The sequence below is a fragment of the Acomys minous genome, assembly GCF_964271855.1.
Source record: "Acomys minous genome assembly, chromosome: 7".
NCBI classification, from domain to species: domain Eukaryota; kingdom Metazoa; phylum Chordata; class Mammalia; order Rodentia; family Muridae; genus Acomys; species Acomys minous.
In genome coordinates, this window is record NC_140488.1 from 26,783,776 (window position 1) to 26,808,336 (window position 24,561).

Genomic DNA, 24,561 nt, shown 5'->3' on the forward strand with positions numbered 1-24,561 from the left:
CACATACAGAATCTTGCCAAGAGCGTGTCTTGTGGCTTAATATTAATTAAATGATAATCTTCCATTCTCATTTTCAGCCTTGATATTGACTCAGGACTCTAGACTTTTCTATGTAACAAGCTCTACCCTGTCTTCTGCATCTCAGTTAAACTACCTCCATCATTCTTGTTTCTTTGACTAAAACTCTGAGCATCCTCCTTGACTCCAGTTTGTAAGTATTCATTAAATTTCATGCTGTCATCTAATATTCATGTTTCTTCTATCAAACTCCATTTAGAACTTTATTTCCTTCCCGCTGTTTGATACAAGTCAGCCTCTCCTGGATTGTTCCAGCAGCCTCCCAAAAGTGTCCTAGCTTCTACGTGTGACATCTCCTTTTCATTAGGAAATAAGTCTGACGGGTTACTTGAAAATAGAAAAGATTATGGTGCTCCCTGATTCATAGCCTTCAGTTACTTTCCATGTCATTTAAACTGATGGTCAAAGTCTCCTGTGATGGCCTGGGAGGCCTTGCATGATTCCCACCCCTACCTTAAAACATACTAGAGGAAGCTGTGCTTTGGTGGTGCTTACTTCTGTAAGTCTGTGTATCCAGAACAAGATAGTTCATGTCCTTCAGGTTTCAGAAAAAATGGCATCCTCTCAGTAGAGCCCTCAATGGCTACCTTACTCTCCTCCACTTTTCTCCATAGAGTCAATCTTCATTCACTCTCCTGCATATTTGACTTCCTGGAGAGAGGCTGGCCTAATGTCCATGAGGTAGTTGTTTGTGCTTGGCTCATTGTCATCTCTATTTGTAGGTCCTGGAAGTGTACCTGACATATAATATCATTGAACAATACAGGATACATGACTTTGGGATATCAGAGGAAAGCCTTGAAATACAGTGATTTGAACAGAAAATATATATTGCTTTTTCAGTTTTTAAAGATGGAAGTTGAAGGTCCAGATGTTGGCAGGTTTGGTTCTTTCTTGAGATATTTCTCCCTGGCTTGTGGATGGCAGTCTACAGTGAGTGCACTCACATGATCACGCTATGTGTATGACTGTGTCTTATCTGCCCCCTGTAATAGGGGCCCCAGTTACACTGCACTGCCCACCCATTTTACCTCAGTTCCCTCATTAAAGACCTTGTCTCCAAATGCAGTCACAGTCTGGAGCAGTGAGGTGAGGGCCACCATTTAAAGGACTGAAGGAGCACAACTGAGACTACAATCTAACCAGTGACTTGTGTGTAGAGGGTGAAGAATTCGCAGAGAAAACATGAGTCTTTTGTAGAGTAAAGGTCAGGACTTGAACGTGAAGTGAGGCTTGGAAAGGTAGACTCACAGAGAGGTTCGATTTTGATGAATGCATGTCAGGAAAATAATTAATGTGGCTGCAAATAGGTATAGGAAGAAATGCAAGAAGGCATAAGGGAGAGAAAAAACAGGAAGAGGAGGAGATAGGACTGGTGAAGTTGAGGGACAAGGAAGGACAGGGTGGTCAAGGTTTGCTGAGGGAGGAAGCAGATCCAACTTCTGATCTAAAGAGATTTAGCAAACACCTGTTGTGGATACGCCTCTTATGTGGATAAGCATCCAGCAGGTGGCCTGGGTTCTACATCCAGTGCCTCTGTCCAGATGCCTCTTGCTTATGAATGAAAAGGAATGGACCTCGAGGTCAAAGGTCCTGGTTTTCTCAGGACTTGCTGAAGTGCTTTAGGGTGAGGCCTATGTGTTAGGTGACTTTCCTGTTCTTACCAGGGGAGGTGAAAATTGAGTTTTCTATAGAGTGTTACAGTTTAGCTCTGGTATCAGAAGGCAGTGGAGACTCTGGAGCTCCACGTGGCCATGATGATACCAAACTTGTTACAGCCCTTTTTGTAGCAGCTGTGCTAAGCATGGCAGAAGAAGCACGTAGACATTTGAAACTGGCTGGCAGACAGGTCAGGTGAGACACAGGCTGGTGGTGCTTCAGCAGTGGTCAGCACCTAGCTATCAGCAATGTAGCAGCTCTGCCATTTCTGTGCCTGCCTTGATCAACAGTCAAGCCCCAGGCATTCTTCCCCAGAATAAATGGAGTCTCAGAAGGTCATGGTAGAGAAATGGCTTGAGTACAAGAGAACCAGCCAGCCAGCCAGCTGACTTTTATTTGTAAACCTTGGGCAGAAGGGAGAGGTTTGAGGGTGAACATGTCTGATTCACTATATGCCAGGACACTTGATTTACATGCAGTGATACAGTATCTCATTTACATGCAGTATCATGGGGTCCTATCACAAGAAGGAAAACACAGCACTTAATTATCCTATGGATGGGGGAAGAACTTCCAGGTAATATTAAAGGTCACTTTCTGGAGTCTAGGATCTCCTTAGCATAAGGTGGGGTAATCTCCAAGTTCTTGCTGAACAGTTTCTTACCAGGAAATGGTTGGGGTTGTAATCTCCCTGAGGGCTCATGATACTCCTTAGAGGATCTGTGGGTCCCAGATCAGGGGAAGAGAGAACTCCACTGAGAAAGGGAGTCTAGTATAATGGACTGAACTCAATTGGATATCCAGATATGTCAGACCTTTACCTCTCCAGCAGCACCCCACAAGCCTCTGTGCCAGATTCCAGTGATGTAAAAAAAATACATGGTCCCTATTTTCAAGAAAGAGGACACACCCAATGTACAGAATGCAAGTCAGAGTCACTGTGTCTTAAGCTCACTTGTAAGCACCAGACCAGCTTTAACTGATCACTTCACTGACTCTCTGAGCATCTCTTGGAAGCAGGCACTTTTAACTTGATTCCTATTTGGCAGATAAACAAACTGAGGCACAGAGATGCCGACTCACTTGCTGAAGATCAGAGAGTAATATCTGATCCTGCCAAGTGATGGAGCAAGTCCTTGCTCTTGAGATCCACCTTGTCCTTTCCCTCCTTTCCCATAAACAGAGCTCCCATGCTTCTAGCGTCCTGGGACAGCGGTCTTTTCTGTATGATACTACGCATAGAGGCAACAGAATATAACTTGAGGTGGAGAGAGAAATGGTTCTGTGGTTGTGAACATTTGCTGCCCAGCATAGGACCTGAGTTTGGTTCGCAGTACCCAAAATAGTGGCTTACAACTATTTGTAACTTAATTTCAATGAGCTACAACACATTCTTCTGATCTCTATAGGTGTCAGACATGTACATGATATACATACATTCAGGGAAAACATTAAATAAAATAAAAGTAATCAAAATATAACATATAGAGATCTAGATATTTTTAAAAGATCAAATCAGGAAAACAGCAACTGCTGAATGTCTCCCTATAGACTCATTGAGCCCAACTGCTATGCCTTGTAGAACCAGCCACTGTCATTGGGGCTTACATTTTAGACCTATCACAGCCTCACCACTAACCACCAATCACATTCACTAAGGATTATGTTAGAACAACTGACAACACTGACTCTCAGAACCAATCATAGTCATTGAAGTTTGTGTTTTAGACCAATCACAGCCTTGCTCTTAACAGTAACCACAGTCATTTAAACTTGTGTTTTGACCAATCACAGCCTTGCCTCTTAGGACCAATCATAGTCAGTGGCTTTTATGTTCTCAGCCAATCTCCTGATCAGTGTGCATTCTAAAGTTGCCTGGATACAGTAAACACAAGATCACTTTACTTCAAGTGGGTGATTAGGTAAAGTTGACTCAGTTGGAGCTCTGTTGTAAGGGCAAAATACTGAGTTATTTTTTGTCTAATCTTGTACCAATAATTGATATAGGGATGGGGAACTTAATAAATGTAAACTATTGATTTCATAATTTCATATTTAAGCTATATAAGTTTTTTGTCTAGTCTAAAGCTATGTAGTTATATATATACGTTATGTAAGCTTAATTGTCTAACTTGATGCTTATTGAAATGTCTTTCCTGTTCTTGAGTAATACTATTTATACCACATTTAACAATCTCATGGAATACACTGGCAAAAAGGGCCAGACTGGTTGTATTTTTAAATAACAAGAGTTATACAGTAGAAAAAATACGTGAAGAATGGCAAATGCTATGTGATAAATTATAGCTCATTACTATTAGAAGTATGATATGTTATAAACAATAGATGGTAAAGTATATGGCATAGAATATGAAGAACTAGATAAAAGAATATATAATACATTTAACAAGGGAGGTATAAAAGAAAGAAATGAAAGTTATCTAGATATATGACAGAGAAGAGATATGAAATAAATAAATCTAAAGAGATTAAATGATAGACACAATAAGTAGATGATAGAAGAGTGAGAGAGGGGGGCACAATGGAAAGTGAATACAGAATATATAGAGAATAGATGATAAATATATGGAGAAAAATAAAGGATAGGTGATAGGAAGGCTATCCTACAGGAAAGCTAGAGGACTGATGATAGATTGATAGATAGATAACAGATTTAGTGTAGCTAAAAGACAAATGATACATCAATAGTATAGAGACACAGGACAGCTAGAAGATAGATGATGGATAAATAGATGGGTAACAGGCACAGGATAGCTGGATGATAGGAGATAGATAGATAGATAGATAGATAGATAGATAGATAGATAGATAGATAGATGACAGACAGAGAAAAGCTTGAGGATTGATGATAGATAGATCACAGAGACTTAGGGTAGCTAAAGGACAAATGATACATCAATAGTATAGTGGAACAGAACAGTTAGAAGATAGATGATGGATAAATAGATGGGTAACAGGCACAGGATAGCTGGATGATAGACAGATGGATGGATGGTAGGCACAGGATACCTAGAGGATAAAGGATAGACAGGTTGAAGACAAACACAGACTAGCTAGAGGATAGAATTCATATATGGAAGACAGACAGTGGCTAAGCAAATGAAATATAATAAAAAGATGGAAAATAGATATACAGTAGCTACAAATTAGATGTGACGTAGAAGAGAAATTCAGGGTAGTTATGGAATACGGATACATGATTGGTTAACAGACACAGGATAACTAGAGGATAGAAGACAGATGATAGAAGATAATCAAAAGATAGGTAAAGGAGAGGTGATAATTTGATGGAAGTTAGATACATGAGAGATAGGTGGATGAGAGATAAAAGGTAGCTAATTATAAATGATACTTGGATGCTTTAAGTGGCCTAGAAGAGGGAGTATTAGTTGGAGGAGATTTTGGTCATACTATTTGTTTCTCTCCACTTACAAGGCTTTTTTTTCAGGGTGGGGTGGGGTATGTTCAAAGCATTAAATATCCCTGAAGGCTTTTGCAAGAGTGGAACTAACTGGAAGCATAAATGGACAATCATAATGTCCATTTATGTGGACCTGTAAGACAATGCTTATATTATGGGACACATGTAGCTAAGGACATGTGATGTATTTATGTCCATAAACATATAATCACACTCTCCTAATCTTAGATGAAGCAACTATTTTCTTGACTACATTATTCCTCTAGGACTTTCCCTATTTCTATGCCTTCTTTGTGGCTAAACATCCTAAAATACTTTCTAGGCCCTGTGTCCACTCCATCACATTGCATTTCTTCTTCAAACCTCTTCAGCAAGCCTATAATTGCTACACTCTCCATCCTACCACACCAGCGCTACACACCCTATTCTCATTGCCTCATTAGTGAAGGCACTTGAATGCACTCTGAGGGCTTGTTGTGAGACTCTTGACCTAAAGTCAGAATCCCCCTGCACAAAGGTTGTACACCCTGACTCTTTCCTTTTCTTGTGAGTAGAGGAGCTAATTCTTATTCACATAAAACATCGAGGTGGCAGGCTGTGTTACTAAATTTATTTGCTGACTCAGGTCGATGAGGAGGGGTGGTGGGGCTGTGAAGGGGAACAGAGGACAAGATGAGGTGTGGTGTTCACGGAGCAGACCTGGGAATGGCCTGAAGATTCCCCCAGTGTAAGGCCTTTGTCCAGAAATGAAGAGTAGACTTCCAGCTTTTAGTTAGGGATGGGTAGTATGGATCCATGTAGAGTTGTTAACCTTTTCTGGCATATTGTGGATCCTGAGTTTTCATAGAAACAAATGGAAAATTGCACATTGTTGGGTGATTTTTCAATGCCATCATTTTTAATCAGAATTGTATTCTACAGTTTAAGTCTTTTCTATGACACTAATTATAACTTTGTATTGGTAAGGTAGCTAAGTGTTTAAATGCACATGCCATGTAAGCCTGATGACCTCAGTTCACTCCTCAGAACTCACATAAAAGTGAAAGTAGAGAACCAACTCCCCAAAGTTCTCTTCTGACTAAGCTATAGTATACACAACCCTCACCTTCATTCAAAAACTAATAATTTTTTTCTAAATTATAACTTTGAGAACTCTAATATCAACTGCTCATTATTTTAATATAACCTCTCTCATTTCTTTTCTGAAAAAGAATGTCAAACTTAAGGACCAATTTTGAAGAAAATGAAGCTCCTGTCTTCACTACCTATGAAAAGTACCATCAAACGGTTCTTAGGGTAAGGGTGCTTTTGTTGCATACTTTACATGTTGATTGCATATAATACAAGATGCACTACAGCACTTCTCAAAGTATAGCTGGAAGATCATAGGCCTTCAAGTAATAAAATAAATATATATTCTTAGATGAAAACCTAAGCCACATGGGGACATCTTTTATCCTTTTAAACACTTTTACTTTAAAAAAAATTGGTAAGTATCATATACTGAAATTTGTGTTGTGTAGAAGCCTCAAAATGCATCATTTGAAATCTGTCAATAAGTGTTATAAAACCCAATGCATATTTGAACTATTATAGAAGGTGACTATACACTACAGGGATGTTTGTGGGCATAAGTGCAGGGGGAAATGCCTCCTCTGCCACCTTTTAGCTTCTGTCATGTGTGAGTAACTTCCCTGGAAAACCTTCTCTTAGAGAAGTTTTTCATGCCACAAACATTCTGTAAGTATGAGCAAAGCTGACTTTAAGAAGAAAAAAATTAAGGCATCTGGAACAAGGTATAGCTTGGGTCATTATTTTGACTCATGAAAAGAAAGTGGAATGCTTTTATTTTTTTGTTTTTAATATCAGTTGAGGCTAGGGGTATAGCTCAGTAACAGCACTTGCCTAGCATATGAGGAATTCTGGATTTAATACCCTGACACCAATAAAAGTAGCTTAACTTTTTGATTAACACATAATGAATCCAGAAGCTGGTCAGTTGCTATTTCTGTGCTACAAATATCTCCATGTGTGTGAACCTTTGGGTGAGGATACACAAACCAGTTTGAAATCACAGCAGGTAATAAGTGGATATTTGAAACTAATGGTTCAGTTTTATAGTGATTATGGTATGATCCAAATTTTCTACTTTCATGAGTCATCTTTGGTAAACTATTTCCTAAAAATTTATTTATCCAATCAATTTCAATTTTATTTGCATAAAATTGATGATAATGTTCTCGAGTCATATTTATTATGGCTGAAGATTCTGGAATGATGTCTACCTTTTGTTCTTAAAATTGTTGATCATCAGTTAAGAGCACTGGCTGCTAGCTGAGAGTGGTGGCGCATGCCTTTAATGCTAGCACTAGGGAAGCAGAGGCAGGTGGATCACTGTGAGTTTGAGCCCAGAATGGTCTACAAAGTGAGTCCAGACCAGCCAAGGCTACACAGAGAAACCCTGTCTCCAAAAAATTAAAATTTAAATATACAAAAGGAGCATTGCTGCTCTTGCAGAGGATCTGAGATTAATTCCCAGCACTCATGCAATAGTTCACAACTCTCTGTAACTCTAGTCCTAAGGGTTTGGACAGACATGTATGCAGGGAAAAAAAGCACTCATACATATAAAATAAACTAGTTTTTTAAAAGATTGTTGTTTTCATCATGCAATTCACTTTATCGGGGGCTTATCACCAGTATTTCTCTTTTCAAATAACTGATTTTTACTTTCTTTTTAAAATGTCTTTACTATTTTTGTTTTGCTTTTTACCTCAATTCTTTCTCATTACAAATTTAATTATTTTACAGATGTCGTAAAATAAAACATGCTTCTTTTCTGTAGTGGCTTATTTCACTCACTAAAATATTTATGTGTCTACTCATGTTGTCACTGGTGACAGAATTCTCTGTAAGGGCTAAATAAGATTTACCTACTTGTTATGCTACATTTTTCAGAGCCTTTTATCTGTCAGTTGCTTGGAGTATATGTTAAGCCTTCTCTGTGGTAAATAAAACGGCTAAGTTTGGGTACCCTATAAAGACAAAAAGCTTGATGTGGCATTGGTGGTGAGCATAGCTGCCTTCTAAGAAACGAGGCTTATTTAATGCAAGTTCCAAATTCTGCGTCCTTCGTGGATGGCCACTTGGTTGCATCACTTGTGAGATGGCTTCATGGTGGAGCTGGATTTACAGTGGAGGTAGCAAGTGAGAGAACAACCATACTGTAAGACAGAAAGCCAAAGAGTGGTAAGCAGCATCCCTAGTGACCTCCCACTAGGCTTCTCCTCTTACAGACCCTATCACCTCTCACACTGTGCAATGAGGGCCAAGCTTTCAATGTATGAATGCTTGGAGGACTGGCGATATCCAAACCACAGTAGATTGCCTCCACCTTTTTGTTATTGTGAATAATGCTGCCAAGAATATGGATAAACACAGTTATTTGAAGCTCCGCTTTTTTCCTCATGTATATCCAGAAGAAGAACCATTAGAGTCTATGGTATCCTCTCATACATTGAGGACTGGTCATATAGTTTCTCCTAGTTTCTTCATTTTAACCTTTCAGTGACATTCCCTGAAAATCTTCCTAAAACTTGCAGTCAGAGTCATTTTTTAAATTTTATTTTATTAATTTATTAATATTACATCTCAATGGTTATCCCCTCCCTTGTATCCTCCCATTTCTCCCTCCCTCCCATTTTCCCCTTATTCCCCTCCCCTATGACTGTGACTGAGGGGGACCTCCTCCCCCTGTATATGCTCATAGGGTATCAAGTCTCTTCTTGGTTGCCTGCTGTCCTTCCTCTGAGTGCCACCAGGTCTCTCCATCCAGGGGACATGGTCAAATATGGGGCACCAGAGTTCGTGTGAAAGTCATACCCCACTCTCCACTCAACTGTGGAGAATTTCCTGTCCATTGGCTAGATCTGGGTAGGGGTTTGAAGTTTACGGCCTGTATTGTCCTTGGCTGGTGCCATAGTTTGAGTGGGGCACCAGCCAAGGACAATACATGCAGTCAGAGTCTTATCAGGTCCTGGCTTTATGCTTACTTTGGTTTGTGTTTGTTTGTTTGTTTTTGTTGTTGTTTGTTTTCTGTTAGTGGGATTAGAAAGCAGGTCTGTTTGCACCTGGCAAGTACTCTACCAACATAACCACATGCCAACGATCTCTGGTTTTGTTTTACCATGTAATTTAACTTATAAGTTGATGTTTTCTTTTCCTTTTATGTGAAAGATAGATCCCAGGTCCTCACAAGCACTAGGGAAATGTCCTACCACTGAGCTATAGTCTCAGCCCCCAAATTGATATTTCTATGATAATTTTGTTTGGAGACCTTTTGCTTACATTTCACATCTCAGATCAGATCAAACTTCAAAAAACCCATGTTATCTGTGTCCGTATGTTAAATGCACTTTTCATGCCTGAAAATTCCAGTGTTTAGTGTTAATTGGGTGCACACTGAAATTTGTTTAAGTGACACATCATTTGATAAATATCTCATGCTTAAGGTGTATTGATTCTGTGTAGATGGAAGAATAATAGAATTTAATTAGGTATGGTCTTACCTTAATGATATGTAAGAAATGGAAAACATTGTCAATGTTCTATTATAATTACTTATGCACTTAGAAATAAAACTTTAATTTTAGTAGTGTTCCACTATTTAATTATGTTATTATTCTGTCTTTATTAGTCATTCAAAAATATTTCGATTGTCATGAGCATAGATGGAAAAGTTGCTTTTATATCACAGAATGTGTTACCTCTTCTTGGCCACCGTCCAGTAAGTTCTTCCAGATTCTGGAGAAGCGGGTCATTATGGTTTCTTGTTTATGGGTTATTTCCTTTTAGCCTCACATAACTCATTGGTGCCCAACTATGCCCATATTTCATCATCTTCTCCACTGGTTTCAGTGTTAAGTCAATAAAAACAAATTCTGGAAACAATACATGGTGATGATTACAGTTTTGGTGGTCTCCGAGATGGATAGGAAAGGCTTCAACTATTTGAGGTAGATAATGCACAGGAAAACCATGGCCAGAATGGGCTGTAGCATGGAACAGTTACTAGAGGGCAATGCAAGTGGGTTGAAGCACAGCACCTACCTATAGCCATAGGTGGGCAAGGGCAGAGCTAGGTTCACAGGGCAGACTAATAGTATTAGTATAGAAAGCAAAGGCTGTTCTCTCTCACTCTCTCCAGGAAGATATTGTGGGGAAGACTTTATTAAATATTATTCTTGATAAACAAAAGGACGAAATATCTCAGAAGATCATTCTTCATCTTCCTTTGGCAAATGCAGGTATGTATACATGGCTTTGTTTTGTTTCAATTTAAGTTTTGGGTTTTGAGTGACCAGTAACACTCAGTTGAATAATTTCTTTCTCTCTTATGCCTTAGCAAATTTTGTCAAAAAAATATCAGGTAATGTAGCTGATGATCATATATTCATTTAAGTTTATAGCCTATAATTTCAATCACAACATTTCGTACATTAAAAAATTATCTTCTCTGGAGGAGTGGGGAGTAATTCATGGGCCCTCACTGTCAGCCAAGGAGCTAGTGACATTTCATGGATAATGGAGGAAGGTGAGTAGGTTTTCTTCAATGACATGGTCCCTGGCTGGCTGAGCATGCTCTGTCCCAGTGGGTCTCCATTGTCCTAATGTTGTGACCTGTTAGTACAGTTCTTCATGCAGTGCTGACCTCTGACCATAACATTATTTTCACCAGTACTTCATAACTAATTTTTCTACTGCTGTGAATCCTAATGTAAATATCTGTGTTTTTCAATGGTCTTAGGTGACTCCGTGAAAAGGTCATTTGTTCCCCAAAGGGTTATGAGTAGATGTGAAACTGGATCTTGGAGGAGTTGAGAGGGGTGGGACATAAACTTGATCAAAACATATCACATGTGTGTATGAAATTATCAAAGAATCAAGAAAATTATTTTATGGAAAAATCATCCTCTACCCTGCCTTGTTCTTTATTCTAAGCCCTAATCACAGCAGTATTCTCTAATCTTAGTAGTGCTATATAAAGTAGTCTACAGATACAACCATAACAGCTCTGTGAGTACCAGTGTTCATGGGAAGAAAGCTGTGTTCTTTAAAATGTTCTTTTAACTAAGGAAGACTTTCATTGTCTGACTAAATAACTTTGCTTCTTGCTCTCTTTAGTTGGACGTCTCATTGAATTTTGCTGTTGTGTAAGAAAAGGAAATGCATATCGGAATGCCCAGCAAAGATATGCTGCTAGAGGCAGATATGAAGATAAAGAAATATATGACTGTGTGAAATTCATGTTGTACCTGCAGGATTCTTATGATGGTAAGCAATCCATCCCATGATATCTACATGGTGATCATGTGTAATGTATTCCCTGATTGGTAGCATACATGCTATTCTATTATTGGCATTTACAAAACATCTGATATCATATACTCACAATTTGTGGCTATGCCTATTAGATATTACATTCATAAATGATGGCTGTCTCATCTTAGAAAACAAAATATTTTTGAAACTTAATCAAAATAAGTTTAGTGCACTGCCAAGCTTAAAGGCAACTCCATGAACACCCAAAGTTACAAATGGATTTTGTAGTTTGTAAATCATAACACAGATTGAAATAGCTGGCAGGGGTGGGGTCTAGAATTCTAGCATCCTATCAGGGACCAATACATAAAATATAGATACTTGGGGTTTAGAATTCTAACATCCTATCAAGAACCAATATATAAAATAGAGACACTAAAGTTCTGTACACTGACATGGGGAAAGAAGTCATCTCTCTAACATTTCAATAGATAAAAGCTATGCTATTTCTATGTTTATGTCATGTATGCTATGGGGCCTGATGTTTAACTTTTGAGGTTTAAGGATGTGCAAGCAGAGAAACTGACATATAAAAAGTTAACTGCTTCAGAGCTATAAAATATCCAAGGTAATCAGAGGTAAGTTATAGCTTGTGCTTCATGTACCCAAATACTAATTAAAATATTTCTCATGTTTCTTGGATATTAAAGGTGAAATATCTTTAAAACATTTGAACAGATGCAAGTAGATTCACAAACATTCACACACACACACACACACACACACACACACACACACACACACACACTTCTTTTAGAGACTTCCACAACAATCTATTCAGCAACAGCAAAAGACTGACCTCAGCACAAGTTTACATTTGGTTTTCATATTTTGGTGATGACCATCTGGGGACTCTGTGGAACTTGGCTGTAAAGGAAAGAAGAAAAAAAATATATCATGGCTCAGAATCTTGAAAAATGCCATTGGGGTGGCAAACAGCATTGTAATGTGGCAGTTATCTGCCTCCTTGTTTATCCAGTATACCTTTTAATTTAATTGCCTTTGTGTCATCTTTAGAGTCATTTGTGGCATTTGGGAACTATGGTTCCAACAGCAGAAACTTTTGGTCATCAGCTTCAAGGCTGTTAGGGAAGCAACAGTACTACCTTGTGGGAACCATTACTGTCTTTTGCAAACCACCCGAATTGGTGAGTATGTTTTATGTCTCCCCCACTTTGAAGAGCACATCATTTTTGCTTTCAGCAGCTGGACATCAGTGCAGAAAGACTCAGTATTCAGTGAGGAAAGAGCAGTTGTATATTTTGTTAGGAGGTGAATGGCAGGAATCTGGACTGATTACAGTGACATGGACAGAATCTCGAGGATTTGGCACGAATGGGGGCACTACCAGCAGATACAGGCATAAGTAGAACACCGTGGAAAGGGCGGTGTTGGCAGCCTAGATGAAGACCTCTGGCCTGTGGTACATGATCCTCTTGTGGTGGTGTAGCAGATCCATCACTCCCACATTCAGCTTTAGAATAAACCGCCTCTCCATATTGAAAACAGTGATGAATGTTGTATAGAGGCGAAAACTGAAGGAAGTTGTCCGTCATCTGCCATGAGAATGTAGACTTCAAAGACGTAGGACTGAGTCTCAAGACCCACTTCCTCTTATGAGAAAGGGAAAATGAGTCTTACTTGGCCGATCCATATTCCACTAGCCTTCATCAAGGCACCAGGAAGTCTATTTGTGATTTACTCCAGTTTTTCTCTCTGGGTCTCTAGGACACTGTTTCTATACTGGTGGGTATTTTATAAAATAAGAGAACAGAAGGATAGCAGTCAGAAGAGTCTTTACAGTATGATGGCATAAAATAGTGAGTGGTGAAGTTGAGTGAAAATGGATCTACTAGGCTTGGGATAAATCATTTTGTGTATACTTTGTTTTTATACCTGTGAACCTAGTGTCTTCCTCACAGTGACCTGTGGATTAGTTTTAACTAGAATATGTAATGGATGCTATAAATGTCAAGTATATTTTAGTATGCAGATACATTTGAGTGGATATTAGGCTGGGGCTTGACTGTGGGCTTGACTCTCAAAGATGCCAAAATGATGATGGCAACAATGGAAATGGATATGCTAATTTTTCTGCAGGAACACCCCACTGAAATTCAATCCAATGTTATAGTTATTGATTCGGATGATGACAGTACCATACAGCACCGCAGGTAAGAGGTATTATGCCTATAAGTAATGCAGAGCTGAAACACATTTTTTACTAAAAAAATTGCATACAATAGATGATCAACTAAGGATTTCAAATGAATCTAAGATGACCAATTTGCTGGTTTCCAAATCTGTGCATTTTCATGTATGTAAGGAACCATATAACTGGTGTCTGTTGCAATATTTTCTAGATTGGTCCAATAATGGACCAAGAAAAAATATACACAGTATACACAGTACATCTGAGATTGTGAGCCCAACTCTTAGAACCCACATAGTACAAAGAAAAGCTTGATTGCTGAATGCTTTCCTCTGCCCTCCACACAAGTGACATACATGAACACACACACACACACACACACACACACACACACACACACACACACACACTCTATAAAGAAATACATATTTTAAAAAACAGGAGTGTTGAAAGCACACATGGTAGCATTTCAGATATGGAGTAAGGAAAATCAGTAGTTCACAGTTATCCTCTGTCAACCCTGTCTTAACAAGTAGAGACACTGAAAAAGCAAATAAAATATGAACTAGTTGACAAAACTTTACTATGAGCATATGTAACCTGAGTAGGCCTTCTGAAACCATTTGCTTTACTTAAAATAGGTTGTCCTTGGTCTTTCTCATTGTGTAAAATAAAAGTGGTCTCATTATAACATTTGGATGTTAGGTTTAATCCATAAAGACAAAAATAGATAATATATTAAAATGTAAAGTTAATGGAGTATGAAATAAACACAATACCCAGAGATTTATCAAAACATACATCTGAATGGCTAGTTCCAGTCCTTGAGCTAGAATTCTGTTTGTGAATGTTTTTACTATGTTCAGAGCAGAGATTGGGTTCTAACAGTGGTTTCTCATTAGATCATATTTCTATATTGTTCTAAAGAGGTCAATAAGAACAAACACTCTTTTGGAGCAGTATTACAGGAGGTAGGGCTTCTGTGGGTCTCATGCAGCAACACCACTATTATGAGCTCCTGAGTGCAGTGTTCCTGTCATGGTCCACGTGACTCTGTTTCCTCCCTCATCTCTGATTCCTACAGCCTTCCTGCCCTACCTTCTGCAATACTCCTTAAGCCTTGTGTGGAAGGGGCTGTTACAGATGTACCATGCATATCTAAATACTCCAATAACGCTTAATTCTCTACAGTTTGACTAGTTGTGAGTTTCAATTTTAACCACTGAATACTGCATAAATGAGCTTCTCTGATGAGATCTGAGAACTGCACTAATCCATGGGCATAAAGATAAATTGCATAAAGACATTAATTTAGAGAGCACATTGATACTATATCCATTTAGCAAGGTAATGGCAAGTAGATTCACCCTTGGGGCAGGTGAACTCCCCAGCTTTGTGTTCTTGATCAGATTTATAGTACTAGACATATGTTTCCTCCCATGGTGTGGCCATCAATCCATTCAGGAATTGGTCGGTTGCCACATAACATTGATGCAACTATTGCAAACATGGGCATATTTTGCCATGCCAGTCATTATTGTTGATCACGGTGTTCACAGCTGGCAAAACTGTCAATGACTTTTTTCTCCCTCCATCAGCTTAGATAACCCTGTCTAGTACAATGAAAGCTATCCAACAAAGAGCAAGCTTCTTGTCCAGTACACAACACACATTTTGATATTTCTTTGTGGTTTTATTAAGGCTTGGAAAACGACGCCGGAGAAATGAATTGAAAAAAAGTTGCCAGCATGAAGCTTTGAATACGGAACATATTGATTCAGACTCAGAAGTATGTGCACTGACAGCCATTGAGTAGAACTATGAACCTTTATCCCTCTAACGTTGTTATTTACTTAATGTTTGTTGCAAACATATATATACGTGTATATAAGTTTTGGCTTTTCAATTTCTTGAAGTATGGTATGAATTATGTATACTGTTTGGGGTTCTGCCTGTGTTTCCTATTATTTGTGTCTTACTCTATCTCACTAGTGAAATGTATTATCTTTTTTTTGAATCTCAGATTGAGATTATGGATATTCGACCACCCACTCGGCAAAGGTCACTTGGAAAAACAGTTCAGACCAGAACATCACCTCCGCTGAGCACAAGCAGAAACATAAGTGCCACTACAAGCAAGAGCACAGGTACGAGGGCAAGCCTTTCTTCCACAGGTTTTACACCCCTGACATCGAGTAGGTACAACGAGCTATTTGGAAGTGGATGAAATAAATCAGATGACCTTCAAGGTGGTTAGGAGGTTTAAAATAGTGTTCTGTTTATAACACTGTGAAATCACAGGTGTCATGTCCAACTTTGCTCATTTACGGAAAATCTTTTGATATGATGATTCAGAGAAATACAAGTAAATATCTTCTCACAGATTCAAACAATCACTGGTCTTACACATTTTAGAAATCCCAGTTAGAAATGTGCAGACTCTCCTCTTTTCCATTAAATTTGTATTATTCACTTGCTTTTGATTTTAATACTACAGACATTGTGATAGATCTGTCTTTGCATATATAACATTTTATTTTTTATGTCCATGCAGTGTATCTTACTGCAACAACATGTTTTTGTTGTTAGTTTTGTTGATGTGATGTTTGAGGCAGATTCATAATATATAGTTCACCCAGTCCTAGAAGTCAGAGCAGGCCGTTTACTTGCACACCTGAGTGCTGGGATGACAGAATTATAGGCATGTGTGTTGCCAGGAAAATGTAGTGGAAGTAGCAGTGAAGGTGGTTAATCCCTCCAAAATACTGCTGATCCTTTTATGTTTCTATAACAAAGTACTAATTATACAATTGTATAAATACTGCAACTCTTGAGACATAGATTTCATTGCAGATAACTTATACTGTGATATTTTTCACTTATTATGGCTATTTTTTTCCCCAGTTTCAAATGTAGGTTTAACTTTCAAATAGTTTTAGTAGCACTACTTCCATTATTTCTGTAAGTTTCAGATCTCTATTCCAAATTGTTCTTTGAAAACAGCACAAAGGTGTGTGTGTGTGTGTGTGTGTGTGTGTGTGTGTGTGTGTGTGTGTGTGTGTGACTATTTCTAACATTTATATGAGCAGTGATTGCACTTAACCTACTTATCTGAAATTATCTTGTAGGGTTGTTCTGTGGAATTATATTCATTACTGTTAAACCAGTTGTGGAGAAATCCTTATAAGATCCCACAGCTAGCCTTTCCAGTCAGAGAGGCAAAGCCAGAAAACCAGCAACAAATGTTGAAATTTAGCAGTCTCTGGGGTGCTTGCTACAGTTACTGATATGTCTTTATTTTAATTGGAACCAGAAAATTGCAAATATACAATTAAGATGCAAAAGTGATTTAGAAGTGATTGACAGAAGAACTCTGAGCACTGAAACTGTCAGGAAACTAGAATTTTCCAAAATGGCTAAAACGGAAAATCTAAAACTAACTGAATGATTGAAGTGCAATTTGCTTGTATCCATAGCATTGTTGTGAAGTGTGCATCCTGAAGCTGCATGGAGGAATTGGGAGGTATCTGGTGGGTCACTCTGCCTGATCCTGATGCTTATATTTTGTAAATTATTTCAGCTTTAATATTTGGAGGACACCCAACATCATGAGGTAGAGCCCAAAGGATATTGCCATGAAAGGTTATTATTAACTGGGCTGGATTTAAGCACCAGTTTAAAATGGAAGGTGGGCAGAGAGAAAATCAGATATACTTGTCCTTACGTTTCAAATATGAATGAATTTTAAAAATAATGTTCTGTAAATGATTTGTAGTACCTGGCACACCTCCTTTTAAAAAGATTTGTATTTGTTTATTTTATGTATGAGTGCTCTATCTGCGTGTATGCCTGCATCACAGAAGAGGGCATCAAATTACAGTACAGATGGGTGTGAGCCACTATGTGGTTGCTGGGAATTGAACTCAGGACATCGGGAGGAGCAGACAGTGCTCTTATCTTCTGAGCCATCTCTCCAAGCATATCTCATCCTTAAACATGATATTAAAGCACAAGGCCCTGTTATATAATTATGGCACATTTTATTGTTTTAGTCACAATCTCCTCTGTGCTTTCTTCTTCAGATTCTGTACAGGAGTCTATGACAGATTCAAACAACTTGGTAAAACCTGTGAATATGAAATTAGAAGTGCCTCCAGAGTTCTTTTTAAATGATAGTCAGGAAGAAGAAGGCTCCCCAGAACAAGAAGGTGGCAGTGGTGAACATGAGAATAAATCATTGGAAGAGGCAAAGACCTCCAATTCTAAGGAACATATTATTGATGAAATTACTGTACTTCCTAATTCTTCATCATATGAAGATTGCTGTGAAATAACAGAAGACTCCGAAGACAAGACAAATAACAAGACCCTAGAAATCGTTGTGGACCAAGAATCAGGATGTCAAAAGGCACCTGAAACATCCCCAACAATCCTAAACACAACAAGAGAGCATGTGCGCCCAGAGGCGGTGCAAATAGATCAGTCAGCCTCTGGAATAACTGAGGTACATCTCAAAGTCTTTCAAATGCATTTTTTTGTTTTTGTTTTTGTTTTTTTGGGTTTTGTTTTTTGTTTTTTGTTTTTTTGTTTTTTTGTTTTTTTTTTTTTTTTTTACCTCTAACAATGTTAAGCTTAAATTCACTCTATTTGCTCAGGTTTACTTTATAGAAAGTATGATCTTTATTTTTCAAAAACATATATCACTGTTTCTAATGCTCTAGCTTTTCAGACACACAAGAAAACCTATTAAACCCTTAAAACAGGCAGGTTGGATGTTCTCTAAGGCAAATCACACCCCTTTTCTTCTCATCCTGTTAAATATACAAGGATGTGTTTTTGAAAGGCCTTCTTGCCTTACATGGATTTTTGGAGTATCGTGAAATTTCCTTGAACTATTTAGAAGGAAATTTATATGAATAATTAAACTCTCAGTGTGGATACAGTCTTAAATTCTTAAAACAATCAATAGCGGGTCTTCAATCTCCCTGTGTACAGGAGCTGAGGAGAGCCCAGCCAGATCTTAGCTTCTAGATATCTAAGGTTCCCTGTGGGCTTGCTGAGTGCTCCTTTTCCATGTTCACATGTGTTTAGTGTATTAAGGAACGGCATGAACTAACTGCAAGTAATTTTGTGTCCTTACAAGTGCAACCAATGAGATCTTTTCAATTCCAGCATCCACATTTGTAGCAAAGGGTTGCCCTACACAACACCCCACAAATGACACAAGTCTATGATTTGACCATAACCAGAACCTCTGATGAAGAAGAGGTATGGAAAGTTTAAGTTTATAACTGAAATGACATTTCATTTGTATAGGAAATCTGATTGGCTTTGTTTATTCAAGCTCAGCCTACCCCATAGGCTGCAGTTGAGTTGCTCCAAAGAATTAAACATATCTATGCTAGGCAGACCTTGATATAGGCTCAATGATATACACTTGCTTTTGCAGGTGTTTTGGATGTTCAGAAATCTGTGACTCAGAGGCATGTCTGTGACTAGTGTGCTACCAAAGCAGTCAGTAGTCCCCATAGCCCAGTATGCATATAGAGACCAGACTTCCATTAGTTTGGGATTCGCTTAAGTGTAAATTTCATTTCTGAGGGGCTGCTTTTTCAGACATCAAGTTACTTTTATAAATTACCCAACCCTACTCTAGGAACCTAAGGTCAAGATGCCCCAACTAACTTATCTTGGCTTTTGTTAAACTGCCTGCTTATGCAACCCTCAACTCCAGCTAACTGCTTATCTTAGCTCCCCCTTGCAGCTGTTGGGTATGTTTTTTGTTTATTTGTTTGCTTTTGTTTTTGTTTTCTGCCTTTAAAAGCTCCTTGCTCTCAATTCTTTGTGCTACACTTAAGTCCAAGTCAGCTGGATTAAAGTCTTTCAATTGTCTATAAAAAGTTACTATCATGTTCGTTTTTGACACGTCAATACCTACAGGACAGAGAACGAGAACAATGTATACATGAGTTGGCCCAGCGTATTGAGATGCTTCGCAGCTTGTATGACCCGCCACAAACTGGACAAGGACAAGTGAATTGGGCATGTTGGCCACAAGAGCAGGTACAGGAGCAGCCAGAGCCTAAGATGTCAATAAGTTCATGTATGGTACACCTGTATTTTATTTTTACAATAACGCTGTTGGTTTTGTGCAGATGGTGACTGCTATTAATGACCTGGGGAGTGGCCCTGTTAATTTTTATGGAAATGACAATTTTGAACATGCACAAAATCAGACAAATAGGTAAGAGACAGACTGACTGGGGAAAAGGGTGGAGGCCAATGCTTTTTTCCCTTGTTCCTGCCTGTATAGTGCCTATCTTAGCATCTATTGATAAAGTGGAAGATCTTCTGCACAGAAGGCTTAGACAAGACAGCCTCAAATGCAGAGATTTCCCATCTAACCCTTGAAATAATTGGCTTTATTGCTCAAGTTCAGACTCTTTGCACAGGGTGTTTGTAGAGAAGGGTTTATTGACCATGACTAACTCCCGAGTCTCATGTCCATTCTTCAACTTCTCTGGAAAGAAGGCATGGGACATGAAAACCAGGGAAGTAGATGTAAGATGTTTGCTACTTGCTGTGAGCAACCAATAACATAAACCTGGATGAGCTTTTACAGGTAACATGGAGAACTCCACATGAGCTATCATTCTTTGACCTGTGTAACAGCTCCAAATTTCTTACAGACTTTTGGAGGATCCTGTTGATTGTACTCCTCTACTTTGGCCTCACCCATCAGCAAGTTCATGTCAAACAATGACCATGCCACATCAGCCATTGACAATGCCACATCGCCCATTGGAAACAGCAGGTTACCAACCAGCGGAATCACAGTACTCATTGACAAGGCCACAGGACCCACCAACATGGTCACATGTAGGTGCTTCTCAATCATCTGAAAGTCGTAAATCAAAAATACCTGGCCTGGAGGACTCAGGAAATTTCATGCAGTTATGGAATAAGGTCATGGGCCACATTACAGAGTGTCACCATTTCGTATAAGTCAACTCATGGCTCTACAGTCTAAGAGGGAATCTGTATGATAGAGTTGAAATGCCCTATAGCTTTTTTCTTTTGATCTGGGTCTCTTCTTCATAAGGAGAATGCCCCAGCTATATGTTCTCTATTTGGTATGCAGAGTTGAAAGCATTATCAATTTGAAGGAAGTCACACATGTGATGGTAGAACTCACTGCTGAGTAAAACCATTGGGTTTTACTGCAGTAGTAACAACTACAAGGATCCTTGTATGACTGAGCTGCATAAATGATTCCTAAATACAGTCTGACTTTCAGTCTTCCCCAGCCACACCTCACTTTAGTGCCAAGCTCAACAGTGAATCCAGATTCCTTACTGAGATTATCCATTTTGCAATGCTGCAATACAGTCTAGAACCTACCTTGGGTATGTCTCATCATATTGAAAAAGTTCCTTAAAATTCCCTTTGCTGAATGAGTGTGCTTAGCATTTATCTATGGAGTTGCCTTATGTTAGACAGGGCAGACACACCTTGGGGACCATCTTTAGGGGCTACACGTGCAGAATAAAAACTGGCCCTGTTAAAAATAAACCAGGAGATTTAGCTCTTCATGTAAAGTCCCAGCTAACCTTATAAGGAGCAGAAACATTTATTCTGGCAAAGTAGTAACACATCCAAAGTATTTTCATTTTAAATGAAATTCTAGATAGCTAAATGTGTAATATTTTCAGATACATGCCTTGACCAAGTGAACCATCAGTGTCACCAAAATTTAGGGTCCCTACAATCTCATACCAAGGTTAAACTGGGCAAATGGTCTGCCAAGCTCACTAGCAAAGTAGACTCCAATAGGAGCCCTTTTTGTGGCCATTACCACAACAATGATGTCCCTGAATTGTACTCTAAGAGTCAGAGTTGTCACAAAATTGATCTGATAGTCCAGGCAGTGAAGGTAGGGTTTCAAATAGCTCATTGGGAAAGGGGTAGAGTAGGAAGGGCAAGAGCTTCACCCTGAGGCCATATGACTCTTGACTGGGCTCCTTCCTTTCTACTCACTCCTGTCCTGATCTTCAGCTGTCTGCTTGAAACCCAACTCTTCCTGCATTTTTTTCCTCATTCACCCCATTTGGTTCCACTTACTGGGTCCTATATCACTTCAAAATAGAGTCAAAAAAGAGTTCTACAACTGATATCTGTAACACTGCCTTTGTGCTTGTCATCCTCCACTTCCTATGGGAGCTGACACCTTTACTTCTACTGTGTAAATGTAGAAATGACTTAAATCCAAGGCTACAGGTGAGACTTTGACTAGGCCAGACTTGACAAAATCTGGGGAGAAGAGGGCCAGACACAGATGCAGCAGATTAAAAGGAAGTTTTGGGTTCTCAGGACTGCCATTAAGCTAAGAGGCATCTGGAAGAAAGACTAGTACAGGAATCCTAGCTTTCCAAGCTTCTCTCTCTCTCTCTCTCTCTTTCTCTCTCTCTCTCTCTCTCTCTCTCTCTCCTCTTCTAATACCTTGTAAACCTATAATGCAAAGACACTTGTCAGTGGCTCACTGGCTTAAAATAAATTGATACTCCTATCACTACAAAATATTTCAGTTTACCATTCTCCCTGCTTCTTTTTTTTTTTCTTTTCAGAGTGCCTCTTCTTATTACGTGAGAATGAAAAGGCAACACTCTCCCCAGCCTGGTCAAGATAATACTGCAAATTTTCTGACTGAAGAGAACACCATTAATCCTCACCCATAAGGGGAAGATGAGGCAGAAGAGAGACCTCCATGGTCTATGTGGGAAAGAGACATATAGAGTCCCTTGATTGGAGAGGGTGGGTGGGTTATTTTTTTTCCACAATAATTTAGTTTTTAGTTGTTTCTTAAGCATAATGAGTTTAATGGAAAGTAAGCTGCAAAAGCAAATGGTTACATCCAGATTAGTGTGTGATAACCACTATTCATTTCCATCTGCTTGCCCCACACTTTTTCAAGTAAACGTATATACATCTGTGCTTTTGCTGGGGCAAGCTGCCTTCAATGGGCAGAATTGTAGTGTACTAATTTTTTGCCAAAATAAGAAATGCCACAGAGGTTTGCAATGCAGAAAGATACTATTCCATCATGCCTTTTCCCCAAAATCTTGGGCCTTAATCTTGATGTATTCATATATCTCTTCTGTGGTCCTGTGCCACTTTGTAACCTATATTCCGGGCAACCAATTTGAGAAGTAATATCTGTTCAACAAAAGGTATGTCTTTGCTTAATAAACACTATATTTTACTACAAGTCTTGTGTCTGTGAGGTTGACTTTGAGATCCTAGGAATATTGTTGACTTGGTAGCTGCACACTTATGTCTTGATGAAGAGACTATGTTCTAGAGAAAAACATTTCATGCAGTACCTGTACCTAGCACATTGGCCTGTTTGCTACACTTACAGAATCCAATGGCTGCTACCCACCTGTGTGGCTATGAATATAGGCGCCCCTTTCCTACCTATAGCCTTTTTGGTTGGTTTGTCTTTGTGTGTGTGTTATCCTCATCTTACTTTTAAAGACAATGTCTACCACTGCACCTGGAGCTCACAAGCAGGCTAGACTGGCTAGTACAGTTCAGGGATCATCTCCCCAGCATTGTGGCCACAAAGGTGATTTTGCTTGTTGGTCCTGTACCAAGAAGAACATTTCCCCTCTGTATGAAGAGTGGGAGGAGTGGGAGGGGTCAGGGGCATGGATAGCTCTACCAGAAATCACCCCATGTCTTTGGGAAGGGCAATGAACTACTATTGGAAGAAAGCAAAGGAAACAACCCAGAGTACTCTGACATGCCTCCGGACATATGGTTTAGAACATAGTGTTATAAAAGAAGTGCTTGATGCTCCCCAAACTTACTAGAAGCCGTAGCCTCTAATGTGATGAATTTGGAGATGAGGCCTTAAAGAGGTATGGTCCTGAGGGCAACAGAAAGATGGTGGTGGCATGTGGGCTTTTGATAGCTACTCCACTACCCTGGTCCCAGTGTGACTTTGGAGTTCACTCTGATTTCCTGGGCAGCATCCATAGTTCTCAGAACCACAGCTTAAGCTCTGCATTTCCAAAGTTGTTTTAGCAATCTGGTCTTCAGCTGGAGAATATGATATTGGGGAGCAGAACACTTTCCTCACAAAGCATAGCACTGCCGAGGGCAGCAGTAAGCTTAAGCATGTCTTAGGGAGGCATGGGAATTCCAGGAGGCCTGAGGCTACCTGGGGGCATGACTGCTTGATCTCACTGCTTAGAATGTGGCTGCTCTTGACTATAACCTCCTTGAGCAACCCTGCAATGGCTGAGCACAGTTACACTCATTTTGTTAGGTAGTTGGTCAAATGGTGACACTCACCAGAGTTTCCATGGTTTAGCTGTTTCCCCTCCTCCATATGCTCAATCCCTACCAGCTGAGGGTAAGTAGAGGCACAGAGAAGTTCTCCAGAGACTGAGAGCACAGGAGTCAACAGTTGCAGCCCAGGAGCCTTGTCCCTCTCTTCCACACCACAGAACAGCTACAAAACCTTCTAGATTGGAGAGCCTGGGAAAGAAACCCTGGGTCCTATCCTTCCTTCTCCGTCTTCCACACAGTAGTCATTAGCTCTAAGATTCAAAGCAGGTGGCTCTGTACCCTCTCATGTGTTTCTCCACTCCAACAACAATGTCATTAAAGAACCCAGTGAGACATGTAGTAGTAGAGTCAATTTGAACTTGTTTACCTTTTCAGAATGAGGCCAAGTTCAATTCACCTATCAGGGAGAGCTCTGGAGTTACATCTCTGTGTGGCTTATGGAGGGGACATGATAAAATACACCAGAGCTTCCAGACATGTTCACTTTAACTTCTAT

The 24,561-nt window shown here is 39.3% G+C and overlaps 1 protein-coding gene across 1 annotated transcript; it reads left to right on the top strand.

Annotated features, from left to right (window-relative positions):
• Positions 1 to 1,882: 1,882 nt before the first annotated feature.
• On the top strand, positions 1,883 to 22,897 carry LOC311601965 (uncharacterized protein; the record flags this gene model as incomplete). The annotated part of the gene is made up of 14 exons (XM_084789714.1): positions 1,883 to 1,932; positions 6,391 to 6,475; positions 9,876 to 9,965; positions 10,386 to 10,485; positions 11,363 to 11,512; positions 12,578 to 12,708; positions 13,661 to 13,734; positions 15,414 to 15,501; positions 15,736 to 15,859; positions 17,795 to 18,120; positions 19,653 to 19,775; positions 19,868 to 19,956; positions 20,402 to 20,591; positions 22,337 to 22,897. The coding sequence occupies 14 exons, from the start codon at positions 1,883 to 1,885 to the stop codon at positions 22,445 to 22,447; spliced, it is 1,731 nt and encodes a 576-aa protein (XP_084645840.1). The 3' UTR covers positions 22,448 to 22,897.
• Between the last annotated feature and the right edge of the window lie 1,664 nt (positions 22,898 to 24,561).